General features: G+C 31.7%; 1 protein-coding gene and 1 long non-coding RNA gene across 7 annotated transcripts; both read left to right on the top strand.

The window, feature by feature from the left end:
• Positions 1–351: 351 nt before the first annotated feature.
• LOC143151431 (uncharacterized) lies at positions 352–5373 on the top strand. Of its 6 annotated transcripts, none has more exons than XM_076320531.1 (6): positions 352–415; positions 843–1310; positions 1390–1717; positions 1879–1961; positions 3437–3730; positions 3818–5373. In XM_076320531.1, the coding sequence occupies exons 3-6, from the start codon at positions 1473–1475 to the stop codon at positions 5236–5238; spliced, it is 2043 nt and encodes a 680-aa protein (XP_076176646.1). In that variant the 5' UTR covers positions 352–415; positions 843–1310; positions 1390–1472; the 3' UTR covers positions 5239–5373. The 6 variants fall into 6 exon arrangements, with proteins under 6 accessions (XP_076176646.1, XP_076176647.1, XP_076176645.1 ...); XM_076320532.1 differs by having other exon boundaries at positions 367–605; XM_076320530.1 differs by having other exon boundaries at positions 367–720.
• A 2370-nt stretch (positions 5374–7743) lies between these two features.
• On the top strand, positions 7744–10932 carry LOC143151069 (uncharacterized). The gene is made up of 2 exons (XR_012993226.1): positions 7744–9592; positions 9701–10932. It is a non-coding gene; the product is annotated as an uncharacterized LOC143151069 (long non-coding RNA).
• The last annotated feature ends 10455 nt before the right edge of the window (positions 10933–21387 follow it).

Below are 21387 nucleotides of genomic sequence, written 5' to 3'. Positions count from 1 at the left end.
AACATATCAATGAATATGGAAATAAATACAAAATAGCATTTAATCATAGGAACAACTATACCTTACTTACAATATATGTACGTTCTTTCTATCAACTTAAATAATATATATAAAATTATATACATATGTGTAAAGACATATGTTTTCTACTTAACTATATATATATTTTATAAATATAATAATTTTAAATTTATGTTAAATTTTGCTTAATATGATACTATGATTAGTTAATACAGAATTTACTTCTTAATCTAATAAAATGTTAATGAATGCATCTATATGCATTTATATATGTACATACAGGCATCAGATTTACCCCAATTTTTTTTTCAACTTGCATACATACATATGTTGGCTACACTGGACCAATTATAAAGTGCGTAAATGCGGAGTATGACAGCACTTCAAAGCTCTGGTGAGATTAAATATCAAGCATTCGTATCACAACAATTATGCTACGCCAATATTTTTGTCTAGTACTGTATGTATCCAAAATTGTTACATTTATACAAACAAACATATAATGTGACTTTTGCTATGGTAGTATTGGCAATAAGCGTAGAAGTGCATTAGTGTACTACGCTTTTTACTAAAATATAGAAATTGTAAGCACCGAAAATAAACCTTAAATTACAGTGGAATAATAAAAGTGTTCTGTTATAAACTACAGGAACTTAAATACTATTTTTTATCATTATTATATCAAGTTTAATTAATTCTGTACGTCTGACTTTCGTATTGGTCACAAATATGTATAATTGTTGTTTTATGGTAAATTACTTAAAGTTAACATTATATAATCTGGAAGAATTTAATTATTTTATTTATCATATTATTTACAGGTTCAAAAATATGGTATTAAATTACAGAATATATATTTTTGCATTATCCTAGTCTGAAGATTTCAAGTATTAAATCAAGTAATTTATCATGCTAAATGTGCTTGTTTAAGTATAATGTTTTTGTTCCTAAAGAGTAGTTAAGAAAAATAATATATAATGCTGAGTTCTTAATAAAGATAATAGTTACAGAAATAAAACTGTTTAAGTACTAAGGTTAATTAACACAATTTGAAAACTTTCAGCAGTATTAAATTTAATATTATACAATATTTATCTTAAAGTAGAAAAATCTACTTTGTATATAACATTTCATTTACTTTGTACAAGGATTGTATCTTTTACGCAATATATATGAATTGATGGTTGCATTGGTGTAAATAATGCATTCCATATTGGCCAATATTTTTTGAATAAGAAATAATATTAATTTTTTATTTATTAAACCAAAACATTTTTATGAGAAAATCGGTAAATATTTAAATGACTGAATTTTGATGAAGGAATTTACACATTCTTTTGTGAAAAATAATATATCTATTGGTCACAGATAATATTAACAAGAAGAAAACAAATGAAGTTTTCATAATTAAAATTTGAAAATCTTATAAAAGTACTAATATATAGCTGACAATGTCAAACTATTGTGACTTATGTTCAATGTATTTCCAAGATGAATATGCCTTGCAAGGTCACCTTGCGGGTAAGAAACATTTTAAAAAATTTAAACAGGCCCAGCTCTTGAACAGCTCAATAATTGTAACAAAGTTACCAAAGTTTATCCGTGCATATAAACTTCTTTATTTTTTTAAAAAATATGGTGCGATCAAATGGTATAACTTTGGTCCAGATTATCTTATTATACAATTTTATGACAGGTAATAGAATATATTTCATATATTTATTGATACTAATTAATTTAAACTTTTTTAGTCAGAATAATGTTTTTATTTTTCTTATTTTTAATATATTAATGAGAATAATTGTAATTATAATTTTTGTTTATAATTCTAATAAAAATAATTTTTTGATATTATAGAAATTCGGCAGAAGCTGTATTGAGTAAAACAGTTTGGTTCAATAATGTAAAATTGAATATAAAGAAAAATATACTACATAATCGTAAGTATTATTAGAGGTATTATGTAACTTACAGATCATGAATTTGACTTAAACACTTCCATTTGTGTTGTTTTATATATTAACAAATTATTGTAATATTAGATTAGTAATGCTATATCATGTTAACTTTTTTACGGTATAGGAACAGAAAAATATTTTTTATAATCATAGTTTATTGTATAATAGAGTATCAAACAAAAAGATATACAATTATTGTGCTACAAACATATTTGGACATATATATTTCTAGAAATCTTTTAGTCCAATACATGAGAGCTGTTATAGTTGATGATCAAATAAGAACAATAATATATGACAATATGATTTTTATATGACCTTGAGTACGGAATATTTAGAAGTTAGTAGTGAATATTGCTACATTTAATTGCTTACAAAAAAAAAATTGATTCATTGGTCGTGTTGCATTGCTCATTCGCAAAGAATATTCCAATTCTGAGAGCTTTTGCTATAAAGTTCTAGATGCAAAAATTTTTGTTGCATCTTTAATTTGTTGACAACATATCTAGCGATTGTTTACCACTGCAACTAAAACAATTTCTAACTGTTTTTCAGCAGCAGTCTTTGGTTGCTTCCTATTGAACAGGTGAATATTGCTTATGTCATAAAATAATTGAATTATTCAGTTGAAAATTTGTTACGGATGATTTTTTACATATATTTCTAAGAGAATATAAGAAATATATTTAGAACTAGATTTCTCTAGAATATATTTCCATTTACAATTGGAATGGTCATGCTCAGTTTCTTCTGGTTTCATCATAAATTAAAATTATTTCTAAATAAAACTAGTGAATCAAGAATATGATTATTAGATATGACCACTAATACTTACAAATATTTTGTATAAAAGCCAAACGAAACATGTTCTAAGTGGTTCAATAAGTTTTGCCATTTGATAGAACTTATTGAATAACCTATTATATCAATATGTTTCAAGATTCAAATAATCATTTCCAAATTTTCTCAACTCAAGGTTATGTAAAGCTAATGTTATTATATCATTTACCTTGACATCAGCTATAACATTGCACAGATAAACAATATGTACTTACATTAAAAAAAATTTCAATGATTTTGAAATCTTAAAAAGTCACCTTAAGATAAAAGTTTTGATAATCATAACATTTGCTGCCTTGAGACATTTGCATTCTCTGATGTTTCTTTAAGTTTTTTTTTATAAAAAGTATTGGAAATATTTAAGGTGTTCAACTTAAGTGAAACATACTGTATACAAAAATAAATCTAGAGATATTATAATGTTCAAATATTAAAGTGCATAACTATAGGTAGCACATTCATTCAATGTACAGTGTACTTTGTGCAAAATTGGAGTCAAATTAATGTTCTAACCATCATACATTTTCCTTATAAGAGCAATGGTTATTCTTTCTTTTACTTAATTAGAATATATGTCTAATGTTTTTAAATCATAAATATCTTGTTTTAAAATTTAGCAAAACCAAAATCAATAAAGGAAAATAATGGCATGGAAAATATAGGCCAAATAAGTTATAATAATATAAAACATATATTTGAAAATGAAACTACATTTTCTAATCAATTACTAAAATTTTTAAATGAAATACAACTTACTGATATGGAGATTAAAACAAGATATGAATCTATTTGTACACATCTAGATGAAATATTTAAAGTAGTATTTCCAAAGAGTAAAACATACAAATTTGGTTCAACTCAAACAGGACTAGGCTTTAAAGGATGTGATTTAGATATATACCTAGACATAGGTAAGATTTAAAATTTATTATTGAAATTCATCATTTCATTGTGCTATATACATTTTTATATTACATTTTTATATACTTGTATTTAAGGCGAACCAATACATGAAACTAAAAATGCATCAGCAGATTCCTGGACTATGGAGACAATTTTTAAAGTAGTAAGAAAAATTATGTACCGAATGGGCAGGGTTTTTTCTGATATAATACCAATTCCAAAAGCTAAAACACCTATTATAAAATTTTGTTATGTCCAAACAAATGTTTTTTGTGATATTTCATTTAAAAACAGTTTAGCTCTATATAAAACTTACCTGATAAAATATTGCATTTCTCTCGATACTAGACTGAAGCCATTAATGATACTTATTAAATATTGGGCAAGACATTTTAGAATATCAGGTAATGGAAGAATCTCCAATTATGGTTTAGTTCTATTAATTATTTTTTATCTTCAACAACCATCAGTTAATATTATTCCTCCTTTGATGAAACTCCAAAGCACTTGCCAACCACAAGTTATAAATGGGTGGCAAGTTAATTTTGACACAAATGTAGTGTTGCCACCAATTACGAATAAGGATAGTATTCCACAACTACTTCGTGGTTTTTTTATTTTCTATGCAACTTTTGTGTTTGAATCACAAGTAATCTGTCTATTAGATGGAATGATACGTACAAAATCAGAATTTACAAATATTGAAAGTCTACCATTTTATATGGATAGGTATAAAACATATGTAAACATCAATCGTAAATTAAATACTAATATACCAATGTGTGTCCAAGATCCTATAGAACTTAGTCACAATGTTACAACAAGTATACAATTTCATACATTGCACACTTTTGTGCAGTATTGTACGATTGGTGCTGAAATCTGTGCAGTAACTAATAAAGATGATTATAGAGATTTACTGAACAGTTTGTTCAGTACAGTACTAAAGACAGAAACTGTAGAAACAAAATTTAAAATTATAATTTCTGCAAATAACTTTCAACATCTTTATGAATTAAATAATAAAGAATCATGTATAGATATGGTAGAAAAATCGAAATCTACAAAAAGTGATTGGTACTTCACTGTTTTTAATATAGTAAAAGATATTTTTGAAAAAGTTTTCAAAGTACAAGTTAAGATTCTTACTGATGATGTAGAAGCAAAACAACAAAAAATTATACTTCATTGTACTGGTTCTCACTGTGTATGGTACAATAGAAAATTTACGAGTGTCATTTTAGATCCTAGTTTGAGTTCTTTGGAAAAAGAAGCTTTTATATCAGAACAAATGATAAAAAACTATGATAAAGAGAAACTAAGAAATGAAATATATTTAAATTTTATATGTATATTTGAGAAACATGTACATGCCCAAAAAATTGTCTTAACTATAAGTAATCAAAATTATGATAAACATGTTTTTAGAAAGTTTGAAAATTTTGCTAAGCATAAGTTATGTAAAATAGTAGAACAAACATTGATATTCATGCATAAATTCAACAAGTGTTACTAAATCATATGTGTATAATATGAACAGACATTAATACACAATTATGGGCCAAAGATGTGTAACTATCAGAAATTATTAGAAAATTACACTTTTTATAATTAATAGACTCTAATTTCTTATAAAAACTCTTACTGCTCATATAGTAGTCTGTTATAAATATTTATTTCCATTTTTTCTTAATTGTGAAGAAAATGATATTCTAATCTTTTTTTTATTTGGACTATATCTTTGGTCTCATATAATTTCAATACTACTACAATTTTTAAACTGTGTAAAGAATTTATTTATTAACATTTTGAGGATTGGATACTAACAGTTATAACTTTGACTAACTATTATTTGCAAACCAGTAACATAGGTATGTCTTAACATATATTATAGATTTTTATATTTTCATTTATATGATAAAATTTATTGATAAAAATGTTAAGTTGCATGTAAAAAGAATGTCCTCATAGTATTAATAAAATTATACATTCTAAAATAATTATAGATAAATTGGTGTTTTCAGTAAAATATGTATATTTTATACACTGTTAAATATTAAAAAGCTTATACTTTTAATATAATATTATTATTGTAGCGCATCTACTATTATATTTATAAAACAAAGTACTTTATCCAATTAGAAAAGTAGATATAACTCATTTGTTAAAAGTATTGTCAGTCCAATTTTTGGATATGATTTATTTAGTTTTTTAAAGGCAGTTCTGCTTTTCAAAAAAATATATTTTGTCGTAACAGACTCACTCGGTTCATGGTTATCTAAAATTATGTACGAAAAATATTTCTTTAGTCGATAATCTAAATTTGTTTTTGAACGAAGAATTTTTCGAAATATTGATTTTTGACAAGACGGCAGACATTCAAAATGAATGTTTTAATTTTTGACGTAAAATAGCTCTTTTTTAGGTTATAAAAATCAAAATATTCAACCGAAAAAATCCTTTATTAAGGAGAAGCTTTTTGTATGCAAAAAAGATTCTTAAATCCGGTCGACAACGCGCCGGGCACCGTGCTTGGCCCGCTGAATGTCTGCTCCAATCCTCTCCGACGGCCAGCATCAACGTGTCGTTCGTGTAGGACATTAGGCTAACCGTTGGGGAGATCCTACCTATCGCGGTGGTAGTCCTCGACTACTGCCCTTAAATCGGCGGAGACTCGATGTTTCTCGACCACTCGTCTGATTATCCCCAGTAGGGCATTAAAAGCATTGGCAATGTCCAACGACACCGCCAGTATCACCCCATCCTGGAAGACGGTCGAGACCGAGTTCCTAATTACTGCTGCTATTTCTTTTACTTCAATTGATCGAGACAATAAGTTGTAATTACTGATTTATGAACTAAAGTAAATTAATATTTATAAATAAGATAATGGATACAAGAAAGTGAAGGTTTAGATGTACTAATAGAACGGTGATCGACTAAGTCTGGAATTCGTCCGTGTTTTCCTCAATGGACCCTGCCCCTTGGCGTCGAATCTGAAGACTACGTTCCGTGACTGGTCGCAGCTTTGAGATAAAGGAGTTGTCTTTGCTTGTCCCTGGCGTACTTGTAAACCCCAACGGCGATAAGCCCTCGTAAGTTGCAGCTGTGTTGCGTTGTCTGCATGCGACCAGTCGATATCCTAGCCGAAGTCCTGGCTGATCATTTGCACTGCACTTGACCACTACGTTCCATCGTTCGGCCTGCGCGGGCCTGGCGAGGGATCCTGGCAGTCGTTTCTTTTGGTCATAAATTTACCTTGTAATCTGAAAACATACTGAACTTCTTGAGATTGGAAAGTCTTTCGCAATACAGTTTTCTAACAGAGTGGGCACCAGATGAGTGAATTTTGAAAGCAGTTCCACAGTCCTTAACGGTTGCAACTTACGCTTTCCTCGCTCACACAAAAGAATACGCAAGAGTCTCAACAATATTTTTGTTTAACTTGCTGTCTGCCTCTGTTTCACTGAAATCCGCGAACTCTCTCGCGTTTTGCTTTCTTATAGGCTTTTGTTCACATCCTTCTACATCTAACCGGTTCTTAAAGTGCTGCAAACACTCGTTATTTCCTATTGTTTGTCCAATTTTAATTTTCTTAGACTTGAACTGCTTAACTATTTTCTTCAACTGCTTTCCACTCTCTTTCTCATTCTTGTTGTTTGTTTTTCTGATATAACTTTCTTAGTCAAGCCCAAGGGCCCACCTAAGAGACTACCTCCGCGACAGGTGAATTTGAGTATCAGAACCAATGCGGTATGGAGCAGAGGAAGGTGTACTCCGGGGAAATCTTCAAAAGACCCTCTCGACCCCTTGGGGAGGGCCCGGGGGAAGTGTGGAATTCCTTGCAACTGAAAACGCCGGATACGGGACCCATCCCCATTTTCGCACGTTCTCGGGGGGGGGGGGGGGGGGGGGGCATCAGGAACTAAAAACACCAAACTTCCGGTGCTCTACCCCCCCCCCCCCCAACCCCTTTCTCGCTGAGAAAGGGCGACGAGACAGCGCCTTTCCACTTTCCTCAGCGCCTGATGTCCGGCAGCGGACATGGACGGTAGCTTAAATATCCCAGGGGGGAAGAGGTTCTTCTACTGGTGCCGACCCCGCCGTCGTTTCCCTTGTTCAGGGAAGCATGAATGAAGGTAATTAACCGGAAGGTTGAAAGGCAGCCGTCATTACTACTTTCACTAATAAGGCCCAAGGCAGAGACTGAAAATGGCGGGGTGAAAAAGCCCAAGTACTGTTGAAGCCCCCCCCCCCCCCCCCCTCCAAGGGGAGCAGCAGTCATGGTGACTCCGCCAGAGAGTAACGCTGTGACGAAGGCTCAAGTGATGAGGATGACCAAATCGTTGATCGACCTGACCGTCCTGGATATCCCCTGGGTGCTTCCCATGATTGCGGCGACTGGAAACCTCATTCTATAGGTCCCCGATTTTGAGAGCTAGCTGAAGGCGGATTGCCTTGTCCAAGTAATGGGTACTTGGACCCGCTGAGATGTCCGGGTCGCTCGCTTCACAAAATATGCGGAACTTCGCGTCATTGGGCTAGACGACTTGGTCATCCGGGTGGAGGTCAGCGCGGCACTGGTCAGAGCTGGAGTCAGTTTGGGCCCGATGCCTTCTCCCGATCACCCAAAAGATGGTCGAGGCCGAGAGGCTTTTAGTGGAGTGAATAATGACGAGGGTCGAAGTCCTTGACTAACATTCACTCCAGCGTTATCGCTGTCTGAAGATAGGTCATGTTCGATAGCGGTGCATCTCCGCGGGCTAACCTCAGCGAGCATAAATGCAGGTGCGGGTGCAGCTCTGGTTGCCGGCGAGTTAATCTACTTTTTGCACGCGAAAATTCTTCGACTCGACGTCATTAAGGTCCTAACCTCTGCCAAAGGATTACGTTGCATAAATTGACCACTCTCATATGCGAAAATCCTTTGACTCGATTTCAATTTCTCTTGAGAAAATACCACATTTACCATGCCCTTTTTGAAACGTCAAACGTAATCCGTGGCTGCATATTATGTACTGAGGCCACATTGGTCTTCATCGATTTTTTTCAGATCTTGAAAGTCCTTTATAAGATAGTGGTCATTTGATAGTGCCGATGCTACACTAAATGGACCGTTAGTCTTAGCTGTCAACGTTTTGCTTTTGTCGGTTTATAATGGGCTTAAAGAAACCATCGCATCACTTATGGAATATTGTGATGCCTTCGCTATGTATCTACCTTATCTATGTATTTGTACATAAATTAATATAGTTTTGATTAATTTAAATTTCCCACCGCATTGCAGCGTATAAATGGCGTTTATTAATCTGTTACTATCTAATACATGAGTTAACAACACGCAGTACCATGATTTAGGAACCTTCCTAGCATCTAGGGACATGAAAGTAACACAGAGAAGTTTTAGCTACCGACTCTAATACGACATTCGAGTGACATTCTATTGGCTGGACGACGGATCTTGAAGACAGAGCAAATCGTAATATCTCGGCCATTTTTAGTGTAGATCGGAACCATAGAGGCCAGTTTCTCTGTTACTGCTCTGATTCACTTTTATACCATTGGCTGGAACAAAAATAGTAGAGGGGGAACTATTGAAAACTTGAAGGCTCTTCCTTCACTCGGTGATAGAAGAAGGGCTTCAGTCGACAGTAGCAAAAGTTTGGTATTTTTGGTCGGACGTAGAAAATTTGACATGTTGCTATGAGTTCTATGACAATTAAAGAGTCAATTGTATCGTATTTATTTTGAGTACATTATGTAATGTATATGTATAGTTTATAAGTATAATTTATAAGTGTAATTATTTTAAATAGTATAAATAATATGTTAGTTCAAAATGTTAAAAATGCAAAAATGGAATAAATACGGTAAATATAAAACGTTTATAAAAATCAATAGTATTGAGTAAATTGTATAAATCCAAACTAATAATCAATACTACTTATAGGAGTATATTTTTAATATTTTTTTTATAGATGCCAGACAAGTGTTGTGTACCAAAATGCAATGTCTGTTATTTGTGCAAAAGATTTTCCAAAAGACATGATTTTAACTCAATAATAGTAAAAAAGTAATAACAGAGCTTGAAAATGATTAAAAAGTAAAATAACATTAAAAACAGGTGCTGTACCTCAGATATTTTCTGAATTGTTATCTTATTTGTGCAAAATAGAAGTAAAAGAATATAATAATTTAGAACTTGGTGGAAGAAAGTTTTTAAACCTACAAGAAATAAAAAATAATGACTGGTTGCAAAATAATATAATAAAGGATTTTGGAGAATTTTTTGAAAAACTACCAAAGTAACAACATATATGTACCTTAGAATTTACATAGAAGTATTAATTGTTTTTTATTTTATAGTCGTAATTTCAAAAACACGATACCAAAGATAATAATACAAATATATCAAATGATATGACATACATTGTAGTTGTAGACAAGAACATATTGGCAAAGTCACAGTTAGGATAGATTTTATTACAGAATTTAAGAATTATTCATTGGTCTCAAATAGAAAACATTTTATCCCATTACAAGAAAAATAACATTGAAATATTTAAAATACAAATTTTTGAATTTAACTGATATAATAAAACTTGATGATAAATATTTAGATACAAATATTTGAAATTAGTTAAATTTTCTACTCAAATTAAATTCAATTTGATGTTTTCAAAATCACGTACATATTTAATAGAAACAAAAATATGGTCATTTATGATATACAAGTCTGTTGGTATGTGAGAAGTACCACAGTTATGGATTTTAGTTTTGTTTCTAGCTCTGTTTTTAAGTTACAGTTTATGTTGTGTTGCAATAATTCATCTATCTCCAAAGATAGTGATTAAAGTGACCATCACCATAGGCATGAACACGTTGCATCATTGAATTTTCGATGTCTTTGAATAAGCTAAGTGTTGTACAAATTTAATAGCAGCCTTTATTAACACATTGACATAGTGTTTCAATATTATTAACTGGAGTTCTATAGATTATTGATTTTAAATATCCTTACAGGTTAAAATCGACTGGATTTAAATTCGGAGAGCAAGGTGGCCAAGAAATTGGACTTCCATTTCCTAGAAATTCATAATACAATACAAAGTACTATTTACAAATTTGTCTCAACTTGTGATGACATTAAATCAATGTTTATATTGTATGTTTTTTTAAGTACATTGGAAATAAAGACATATCAGGCATATGTTTGTATGAACTTTTTTTCTTATCATTATATTTAGAAATCATACCTATGGTACTTCCTACGTATCAACAGACCCTGTATATGCATTGTGTAAGTGCTAATCAAGCAATTAGAGAAACAAATTTAATTATTGTACCATATCTAAAATATAGTGGTGGTTTTGAAATTGGTAGATGTTTGGGATTAAATATAGTCAAAGGCAAAGAGAGGTAGATCCCTTTAAGGAATCCAAAGTGTAGCTTTTCCATGGAATGCGAGGATAGAAAGTAGGCATGGGTAGTTCTAGGTATTGGCCCTTCTTAATTAATAAATTGTGTCTTATATTTGTCTTATAAAAAAATATTGGTCTGGTTCCTTTCCGAAAATTAATGGATCAATTACATGTGAACTATCCCCAAATATTCGTCATTAAACACGTAATACGATCAACATTCTATCTTCAATCATTACGAAGAATAGATGGCAGTCCGCTGAGATCATTCGAGATACGTGCTTCAATTTGTTGAATAATTCGATAGTCGAGATGAGTTTTAAATATATAACACATGCAATTACAAACACTATCGTTACCGGTAATTGAATTAAAGGGGTATTGCTCTCTAGATTTTTTCGGTACCTTTCATAATTTTCTTTTTAATGCATTATTAAAAATATTATTAAAACTTTTTTTTAATGGATTATTTTGAGGCGAGACTTTTCAAATATGTTTATTTATCTTATAAGTAGATATGGTATGTTTTTCATTCAGAAATATTAAAAATTATTGAAGTTATAGCTACTTGTTGTCTTGGCTTCCACGATTTCAGTCAATCCGCGAATCAAAAGCAAAGGGTGAGAAAGTATCGTCATTAGGAAATAAAAATCTCGATAAATAAAAAAATAGCGAAACTTTAAATTCTGAATTTATATTTTTAAACTTTATTTTCTGTTTAGCTTGTTAAAAGATTAGTAATGCTCAATATTTTCAAGAATCTCTAATTCCGGCGGTAAAGGCATATCTACCGAGGATTCTCTCTAAATATGAAGACAATCGGTTAACTAAATCTTGAAATATCATGGAAGCTAGTTTAAAAAATGTTTGGAGAAGAATCCACTTAAAGTTTCTCTTATCAATCTTACACGTAACAGGAATAGATATTCAAATCTCTATATCATCGGCATTTTCACGAATTGAAGCAAATTGTTTTGCACACATATTTTCAAAGTTATACACCCTAAGAAAATGAAATTAAAAAAAAATCGATTTTTCTTAAATTTTAGACCGCAAATAATCCATGCAGTTAGCTCTAAATAGAGTTCTTTCTTATGAAAAACTATTTAAGAAAGAAATTGCTTGATTTGGAAGGGTAAACATTTTTATTGGCATATTAGTTTTTTTTTCAAGATTATACTTTCTAAGATTTTGAATTTATTGATATTTTTTCAAACGGAATTACACATATTTTTTATATCTTGTTAGAACTGTCATTGATACAAATTGTATAACATTTAGCAGCATAACTTTCGAATGATAATGAGTATGAAAATTTGTATTGTCAAAATAGGTTTACTTCGTAATAACAAACTTAATTTGCACTAGCTCGATTAAATACCGCCACATAATTGTATACAGCATCTGCAGGAGTACTATATGCAACTTGGTGGATCCACTCAGCGGGAAGTTTAGCGCTGGAGCTGTGTCAGGTGATCGAAGACTCGTGTGTGCTTGTGTGAAAGAAGTTCAGAATTTCAACGTAAATTTTTTCTTGTGACGTACACATAACTGAGTTGCAGTCGCTCGTGCAAGTCTATCTGAAATAGTGATGTCTGAAAGAAACTCAAAAATCTTATAGGCATCTTACGTAAATTTATCAATAGCCCTACTTAGCATCACATGCCCGTTAGCATCATTGAATTTTTGTGAGTCAACAAGTGTTGTACAATGTAGTTAAAAACGTACCCAATGTTTCATAGCGTAATTTCATAGTGTTACACGTGTTTTAAAACGACTATAGTAATAACCAATAGTTTATTTTTAATCATAGAATATATTTAATACAATTTACAATATATAAATATATGGGAATACTTTATACTAGAAAACAATTAATCGATATATCATAAAGAAAACATTTTTTCAATAAAATTATTTTGTTGAATAGCTACAAAATTGTTACATATTTTCTTTACTAACTAATATTTTTAAATATACATTTTTAATAAAAAAATGTATAAGCAATTTGTAAATTTATATAAAATTTGTAGATTAATAAAATTTTTGGTTATACCGGTGTATTAATACTTCAAGGAGGGAGAAGGATGGGTTTCAAGGAAGTCTAGTGAACTTGGAAAAGAAATATGAAAAAAAGTTTCTGTCCTTATTAAGTGAGGAGTGAAAAGTTCTATGGTAAAATAATTATTATTTTCGAATTAGTTTTTAATTTTTCAAATTAATGTTTATTGTCTTATCTACATTTTTTCTAGTAAATTTTGATACTATTTGAGGCAACTGGCTACGTGATGCGATGGGGCAGAAAAAAGAATAAATAACAAAGTGACAGAATAGATAAAGTTTTATACGTATAAGACTTTCTTTATTTCGCATTCAATCGTTCTTTCAACGTATTCATTCCCACATAAATAAAACATTGCATAAAATAATGTGTACAAACGTAGGAAATTCTTATTCAACATTAACAGAATAATATTTCTTTTATTAGTATACTGTTATTGTTACGGCTCGTGGTCGATCTCACATTGATCGGTCGAGCATTGGATGTGTTTGCACGTGGTGTGCCGTCTATTACCCTTCTCAAAGGACCACCTTCCCCAATGGAAGGACACAATATACAACTGAAGTTGTCCGTAATGTAACTCGAAGGACCCTGTCCGATTCGAGGAGTACTCAATGCTAGTAAAGACCTACGAAACCGTTGATGATTCGTAGATGTAGCAATCGAAGGAACTAACTCGAAGGGCCGTCACTCAGTGCACACGTCACCTCGGTACACCCTATTACTCCCGAGTCAGGGTGGGAGGCAACGCGCCACTGACCAATCGTGACGGGCCCAAGTCCTCACACGGGCTGGTGACGCCCACTACCAGAGTTCGAAGGTGGGAGGCGTCGCGACACCGGACAGGGTGTCCAAATCACACAACCCGGACTGTAATTTCCCAACACGTGGAGACCCCACCGCGGGGCCTCACAAGGATCGTGCGTGCCGGGCCGTGCTGGGCCGTGCCAGGACCACCCGTGTCCCTCGCGGAGCAGCGTTTATGACGGGAAATAGCCTACAGCTGTCAAGTGCCCCGGGATGCACGTCGAGAAATTCTATTGTCGCCGACAGGCCCGGTCCGTAACTATTTCTACGAATTGCTAAAGAATCCGAAGCACATGGGTCCGCCATAAAGTACAGCTACTAGCCTGTACAGTTATAATATAGAATGATTCTCTCGTAAGTGGACTCAGAGGAAATGCCAAAAATAATCCCGTGTTTGTATATAGCAATGGAGTGACCGATGTCCCTGTTGATGACTACTGCAACGGAGATTGTTGTATTTCTAACGTTTGTGAATTAAAAATGAGACTCACGGGATTATCGTTGGTGAGTTTAGGCGGCAGTACTGGTAGGAGAAGCATTTTGTATATATTGTAATTAATGTAGTATAATTAAAGGTTACTTACCTCTATTAAAATACTATTATTAAAATTCTGTGATTCAACACAGGCGCTCAAAGTTGTCTGGTTTGGCCTGCACTAAACACCTACCAACAACATTTACCACTTCCTCCTCCTAGCTGGTTGACACTGAGCAGTTGTGGTCCCACTCCAAGTCGGCGAGCGGGGCATTATGGCTCGATGAGTTGGAAACCAAATGGGAGAGAGTGAAATTTAAGTTGTCCTACTTGTATATCTGTAGTCAATTGAACCCACTTATTTTGCTTCTTATTTCTATCCTTTGATTTATATCGCAGAAGAACATGCATTGTGTAAGTAAAACCCTACGGCTATGGAATTTAATTTTATCAGTTAAGTGATCAATTCTTTACTCTATTTCATATTTAAAAAAATAATAATTAAAATAATAACTAAATAACTAGTACCATGGAGTTTTTCAAGGATTTTAGAACAGAGCTTTTGGAATGGTTACCACAAAGTTCAGATTTGAATCCTATTGAAAACCTATTCGTTTTTTAGTGGTTTACAACATTCATGGGAGTGTATAATGAAAAACATCATTGAACATTTAATAGGAAGTATCTCAAAATGTTTAAAAGTAGTCATTAAAGTAAAAGGAGGAAATACAAAATATTAAAATCATGTAAATAGAGTAAAATATAGAAAAAATGAAAATGTCCACACTGTTTTGTTCCTGTAAAGCTTGTAAATATTCTTATTCGAAATAAACCGCTTTATTTTAAAAAACGACTTACGAAATATCTTTATAAATGTGTAAACTATAACAAAGAATTAAAAAAGTAGCAGTTCATTAAGAAAAATTCCAGATTTACAGAATTTTTATCTAACACAAACGGGTGTCCATTCAATTTTGTCCCTGACTGAATATATCACTTTGATAATGCTTTTAGAGACTTTTTTTCCTTTTAAAGCTAAAAGAATATTAATTCACTACTAAAGGTTTATGAATGAATCATTGAAGCATTTCGGATCATTTATATAAACAGTTTATAGTTTTCGTCAATTCGTTGAACGAACTGTGCAACGTGATCTTCTTCGATCTTTCAAAGTCCACCAACTCTTGATGGATAACATACAACTTGTTATATAACTGAACAAATATTATACAACATTATATTATATGACACTTTTCTTGATAATTCTGGATATTCTTATTCGATGTCTTAAAAATTTTGATAACGTACCATTCCGAAACAACGTTTTTAATATAGAATCAAAAATCATATCAATGAACTGTTCGAGTCTCCAGAGATCCAAGTGATAGGAGGAGAGAAAAGAACAACACAATTATTTCATGGTATACCATTTTCGTTAAAATAATTATTTACAATACTGGAAATTTCGGGTCCTGTGGCGTTGGTTTTTAGTACTTCACAAATAGGTATATCCTTTTCTATAGATTATTTATACTGATAACGCGCAAACACCAGCAATACTGTTAGCCCTGATACATCGTTCGATTCGTTTATTTGTGGAGCAAACTTACGACACTTTAAACGGAAATTGAGCTCAGTTTTTATATTAGCCGCCAGGTCTTTTATAGGGTGAGCTATTATATGATTTAAAAGTAGTACTAAGGCTATTTATTTAGTAGATTTTTCGTCTAACATGCACTGTAATAGGTCAACTGTACAAAGTTTTATAAGAGTACCTATAATGCGAGGTTCTCCTCCAGTCTGTGCAATTCTGTAAGAAATGAGATAAAATGTTTCGATAGTCTTGTCATTAACAGTCTGTGATGCTTAAATTATAAACTTTTTTATTTTCAAAACTTTCGTGCTTCTTTATAGAGAAATCTCTCTTCTTTTCCTTAGATACTGGACGCACAGATTGATAATGAAGGAATTAGCGGGAGGTTTTGTCATATTTTCGTTTTTTTTTTTTTACTGCTCTGTGAGATTCATTGGAAGAAATTTCGAATTTTTTATTTTCATAACTTTTCGATGAAACTTTTGATTCTATTTCTAACAATTGTGATGTAAAAATAAAAAAGAAACATTACTTAAAACTGCAAAAGAAAGGGATCGTTTCATATTGTACCGAAATTAGAGGGTCTAATTCTAGATATTCAAAGCCTTTGAAATTGATGAGAAATGCTTTCTATAAGTTCCCGAATTACACATTTTCCATATTCTTCTAGCGAAAGAAGGTATGCAATTTCTATTTACTTAATTAGTATTTACTTAATTCTATTTACTTATTTACTTAATTTAGTATTTAAAGGCAGTAGACCGTGCGCTATCACTTCGGACGCCGATTGACTTGGATAGTAGGTAACACCATGAACAAACGAGCGTTGAAATCATGGACGTTTCTATTTTTCTTTTATTTCCAATTGAACAGAAAAAAAGAAGAGACATAGCAATGTGACGTAGTCTGTCACTTCGATGATAACAGTCAAAGAACCTAGACAGTTAGACCGATGCACCATACCATATGGTGTTGTTCCAAAACCTGCCACCTGGACATAACGCTTCACCTAGCGTTGAACGTACCTTTGGGTACGTGCCTCGCACGGAAAACTTCGGTTAAGTTGGGACTACCTCTGTGTGGTGCCTCTCTCTAAAGTTTCCTCACGGGGCATTCTTCGGGTCAACCTGTGAGGAAACGCGAACACATGAGTGGTCTGAGGTGATGTTTGATTCGGTTTCTGGGTCAGTGTTGGATCTGGGGTGGATCTGGAGAGGGTCTAGCGTGGGATCTTCTCTGTAGGAGGTTAATGATATGGCAGAGGAAGTCGTAACGTGAGGAAGGTGTCATTACGGGGGTGGGGGGCTTGGTGGGTTGCGGTATCCACTCCTCACATGCTGAGTTCTGGTTTCATGCTTCCCAGAATGATCCTCCTCTCTCCAAGATGTGGCGGCGCAACTGGCGGCAAAAGGAGGATGTCTTTTTCTCGTTCTTTTCCACATAAAAAAAAGGGACTGTGAACGAGCAATCTGTAAGATTAAATTTTTCTTATTTTTACAGTAAGTTATTTAAACATTTTTCATGGAGAAATTGGCTCGCAGAGTCCGTGCAGGTATCACATGGAGCCCTAAAGTTCTGTGAAGCACAGTTTACAAAACGCTGCTCTGATCTATTGGAAATCATTTCTTTCATCGGCTCGGCTATAGATATTTTACATTAAATATTTAAACGAAAATTACATATATATTATTAAGTTTATCTTTAACTCATCTGTAATTTAAATATTTAGAAGTCATTTTATTTAAAACAACATTAATGATCTTTGAATATTTGGAAACAATAATTTTGAGAAAATTATTTTTCTAATATTATATTTCACAACGATGGTATATATAAGTGTACAGTTGTAAATACTCCTTATAATGTAATGGGCGCACGTTTACGTGTATAGGAATAAAGTTAAAAAAATAACAAACGAAACAATATCTATAATGAACGCTTACAAAAAATGTTTGCATATAAACTAAGTTGCATTACAAATAATTACATGTATTTATGAAAATGTAATGAACATAATTATCGTGTATTAAAGAAATAAGAATTTTTAAGAGTAATGATTCAATTTCATGTATATTTTATTGTAAATATCTAGTTAAATAAAAACGTGTTTAAAGTAACTATGTAAATCAGTCGCTTACGATAATCAGTCGTTTACGGCTTTTGTACATAAATTTTGTCGTTCGTACATTAAATTTGAATTGTAAAAAGAATTTGTACTTTGTTAATTATTGTATATTCATATTCTGCAAATCAAAGAAGATACGGGTATGCAAAATAACAAGTTAGGTGCATTTAGAATTTGAATTCAAAATTACATTTTATTATTATCTTAATATGGACTAGTATAATATTACCATGTACACATTCAGTAGCTCACTTATAATATATAACTTATAGTACACTCACAAACATTGATAAAGATAGTCACGATATCTTGTAGCATGTTTCATGACTGATGAAACTACAGCGCAAGCTCTATTTATGTATAAGGTATATTTATCACTTATCGACGTTACAAATGGTTGCGTTTAAATTATCTTATCAACGATTTGCTTAAGGTAATGTTGCGTCTATCGTTCGCGCTGACTTTGCACGATCAGTGATCGTCATGAAATTATCATTTTTTCTTCAAAGGTTGCTATCATGTTTAAAACAACCCTTAATTAACAGCAAATCAAATTGAGAGTTTATTCATGTTAACATAAAACGGGCATGACAAAAATATTATTCAACTTATATAATTTTCGAGTATTCTTGATCATCATTAACCATAATAATGAAAAATTATTATTTGAACGTGCATTTGTTTAATTAACTTGGAATTACCGTATTAATTGCATTATTTCCTTTATTGACGGAGTGTATAAGATAAACTCCAATTACACTTTAATTAGAGATTAAAGTTAAGAGAAAAAAATAAAAACTGAAAAGTTCAAGCTTTAAATTTGCATTTGAAGTATATCAGAACTTATGACTTTCACTATTTAATTAATTGCAACTTAACCTATATTAGCCAATATAATATAAATGTATTTTCCTAAATAAAAACTCGTTAAGTGTGTATTTTCACCTATGAGCTTTTCTTTCATGAATTCAAATTTTTTACTTGATATAAAAAGCTATAAATTATCTTTTCATTATCTATTTTAAATCCCTCTTAAAATTATTTTGCGTGATTTATTTCATTAGTAAGTAAGTCATTTCGAACATTGCCACATTTTTTATTGCAGATTGCAAATCTCCTTAGTGAATACAGACTGTTTGTTATGTGGACACACGAAAGTACTATTTTCTACAGTACAAACATTTTAATTGTAATATGTTGTATTTAGTTTCATCTCCTTTTTACAAATATTATTTTAAGCCGATGAAATGTTCATTTCACACTTATGATAAACGAAGAATGTGAAAAACGTAATAAAAAGATGTGTTCCACGTTTCATTTAACATGCATTTTCTAATTCAATGTATCAAAGCCCCGTAGATAATTTTCGGAAGCGAATATTTTTAAACGCACATCGTGGTAACAGCAACTTTGCATTGCGAATATTTTGCGGCTTTATATATAATTTTCTATCGTATAAACGGCAATAAGAAACACCGTTCGTTCTTAATTAGTGATAATTTAAGAATTTATTTTCAATGATGTTTTCAAAATAGTATACTGTATGTCAGGTTGTTTCAGAGTTACCTCTGACATCATTAACTGTACCATACTATTTCTCACTCTCGTTTTCAATGTATACAAAGTCGAGCGAGCTCGAGAGGTAACAGCAATTAAATTTCACCTACTCGCCTTTCAGGTTGTCCCAGTTCGACAGTCGAGCCTGTGACAACCCGAGAGGCGATACTGTAATTTGATTAAATACGGGCATTATTTTGTAGTTTATTTTCGCAATATATTTTTAGAATTTCATACAAATTTTCCTTTTTGATTTCAAATACAACGAGGCAAATGGTGCGGGCACATCTAAATAAGACAAACTTATAATCGATTTTATATCAAGAACACGTTTCTCTCAATAATCACGCAAGGTCAGATCGATAATAACATTATTTGCAAATGTTATTATTAAAACGTGGCTAGACACGTTCAGTCAGGGTGGCTCGCGATAGCTGAGTATTTTAATTTTGTTTTATCTTTGTATTTATATTTATATTTGTGTTTATATTTATATTTATATTCATATTTATATTTGCATTTATATTTATATTTGTATCTATATTTGCATACGTACGTATATATAGGCATGCATATATATACATACATATGCGTGTATTTGTCTTACTCTTAGCGTAATGACTAGATAAGTTTCGACCACCCATATAAACATATTGTTTGATCCCATATATTTTATTCGTACCAATCCTTCGATCGCCAAATATATGGATAAAAATTTCCATGCCAAAATTCATTTTTTTTTTTTTATTATGTAATATGATTTTTACATTTACATCCTAAACGCCATGTTACTTTTTCAACTCTTTCGACCGCGATACTTACAATCTGAGAAAATTTTATTATTACTCATTCTTTGTGAATGTTTTAGCGTATAACATTTACAAGATGCTCGTGAATGTAGATTCTTTTTTATCCTTCGATCGATACATGTATTCAAATTTTGTAGTGTGCATGTATAGATTAATTTATAAAATAGTACATAACTATTGAAGAAGAAAATTTAATAATTGTGTAAGATTCAAAATTTGCTATTTTGAAAGGTTTACAAGTAGTCAATGTAATTTCGGCAATTATTTACTAAGAGCATATATATTTTAATGTTTCATCACGAAGTTACGTTGTATGTAAATGAGTGCATTCTTTTTTTTTAAATAAATCGTCCAAATGGATTTAAGTTGCATTTTATAACGAGGTGGGATACATGCTTTATCACGATATACGAGTGTCAATACGTATTCCGATAATTTATTATGATATGCGATATGTAATATGCTGCCTAGTTTTTCGGATCGAGGATGAATTTTCTCAACTTGTCAGAAGCTGTTTTTGTGATCTTATGAAAGCATCCATAATGGCTAACCGTAAATGAATTCTCTATTGTATGAGGTTCTTAAATTTATATCAACATATTGTTCGTTTAAAAATAAAATAGGAGAGACGAACTCTTTCGAAATTATACACGGAAAATGTGTCCGCGTGAAGTATATAATTATATAATATTATTAAAGCAACTGTAAACATAAATTATACATTCGAATATATATTTAAGAGTAAAAAATCGTTGATGCGTAATCGAATGATTCTAGTGAGGAAAGTACATTTTCTTTTGAATCTTCATTGTTGA

This window comes from Ptiloglossa arizonensis, chromosome 9, assembly GCF_051014685.1.
Source record: "Ptiloglossa arizonensis isolate GNS036 chromosome 9, iyPtiAriz1_principal, whole genome shotgun sequence".
Lineage (NCBI taxonomy): Eukaryota > Metazoa > Arthropoda > Insecta > Hymenoptera > Colletidae > Ptiloglossa > Ptiloglossa arizonensis.
This window is presented reverse-complemented; position numbering and strand designations above follow the sequence as displayed.

Coding starts and splice junctions, on each gene's coding strand:
- LOC143151431 (XM_076320531.1), top strand. CDS start 1,473: ATGTCAAACTATTGTGACTTATGTTCAATGTATTTCCAAGATGAATAT. Junction 1,962..3,436: donor GAAAAATATACTACATAATC/GTAAGTATTATT, acceptor TTTAAAATTTAG/CAAAACCAAAATCAATAAAG. Junction 3,731..3,817: donor AGATATATACCTAGACATAG/GTAAGATTTAAA, acceptor CTTGTATTTAAG/GCGAACCAATACATGAAACT.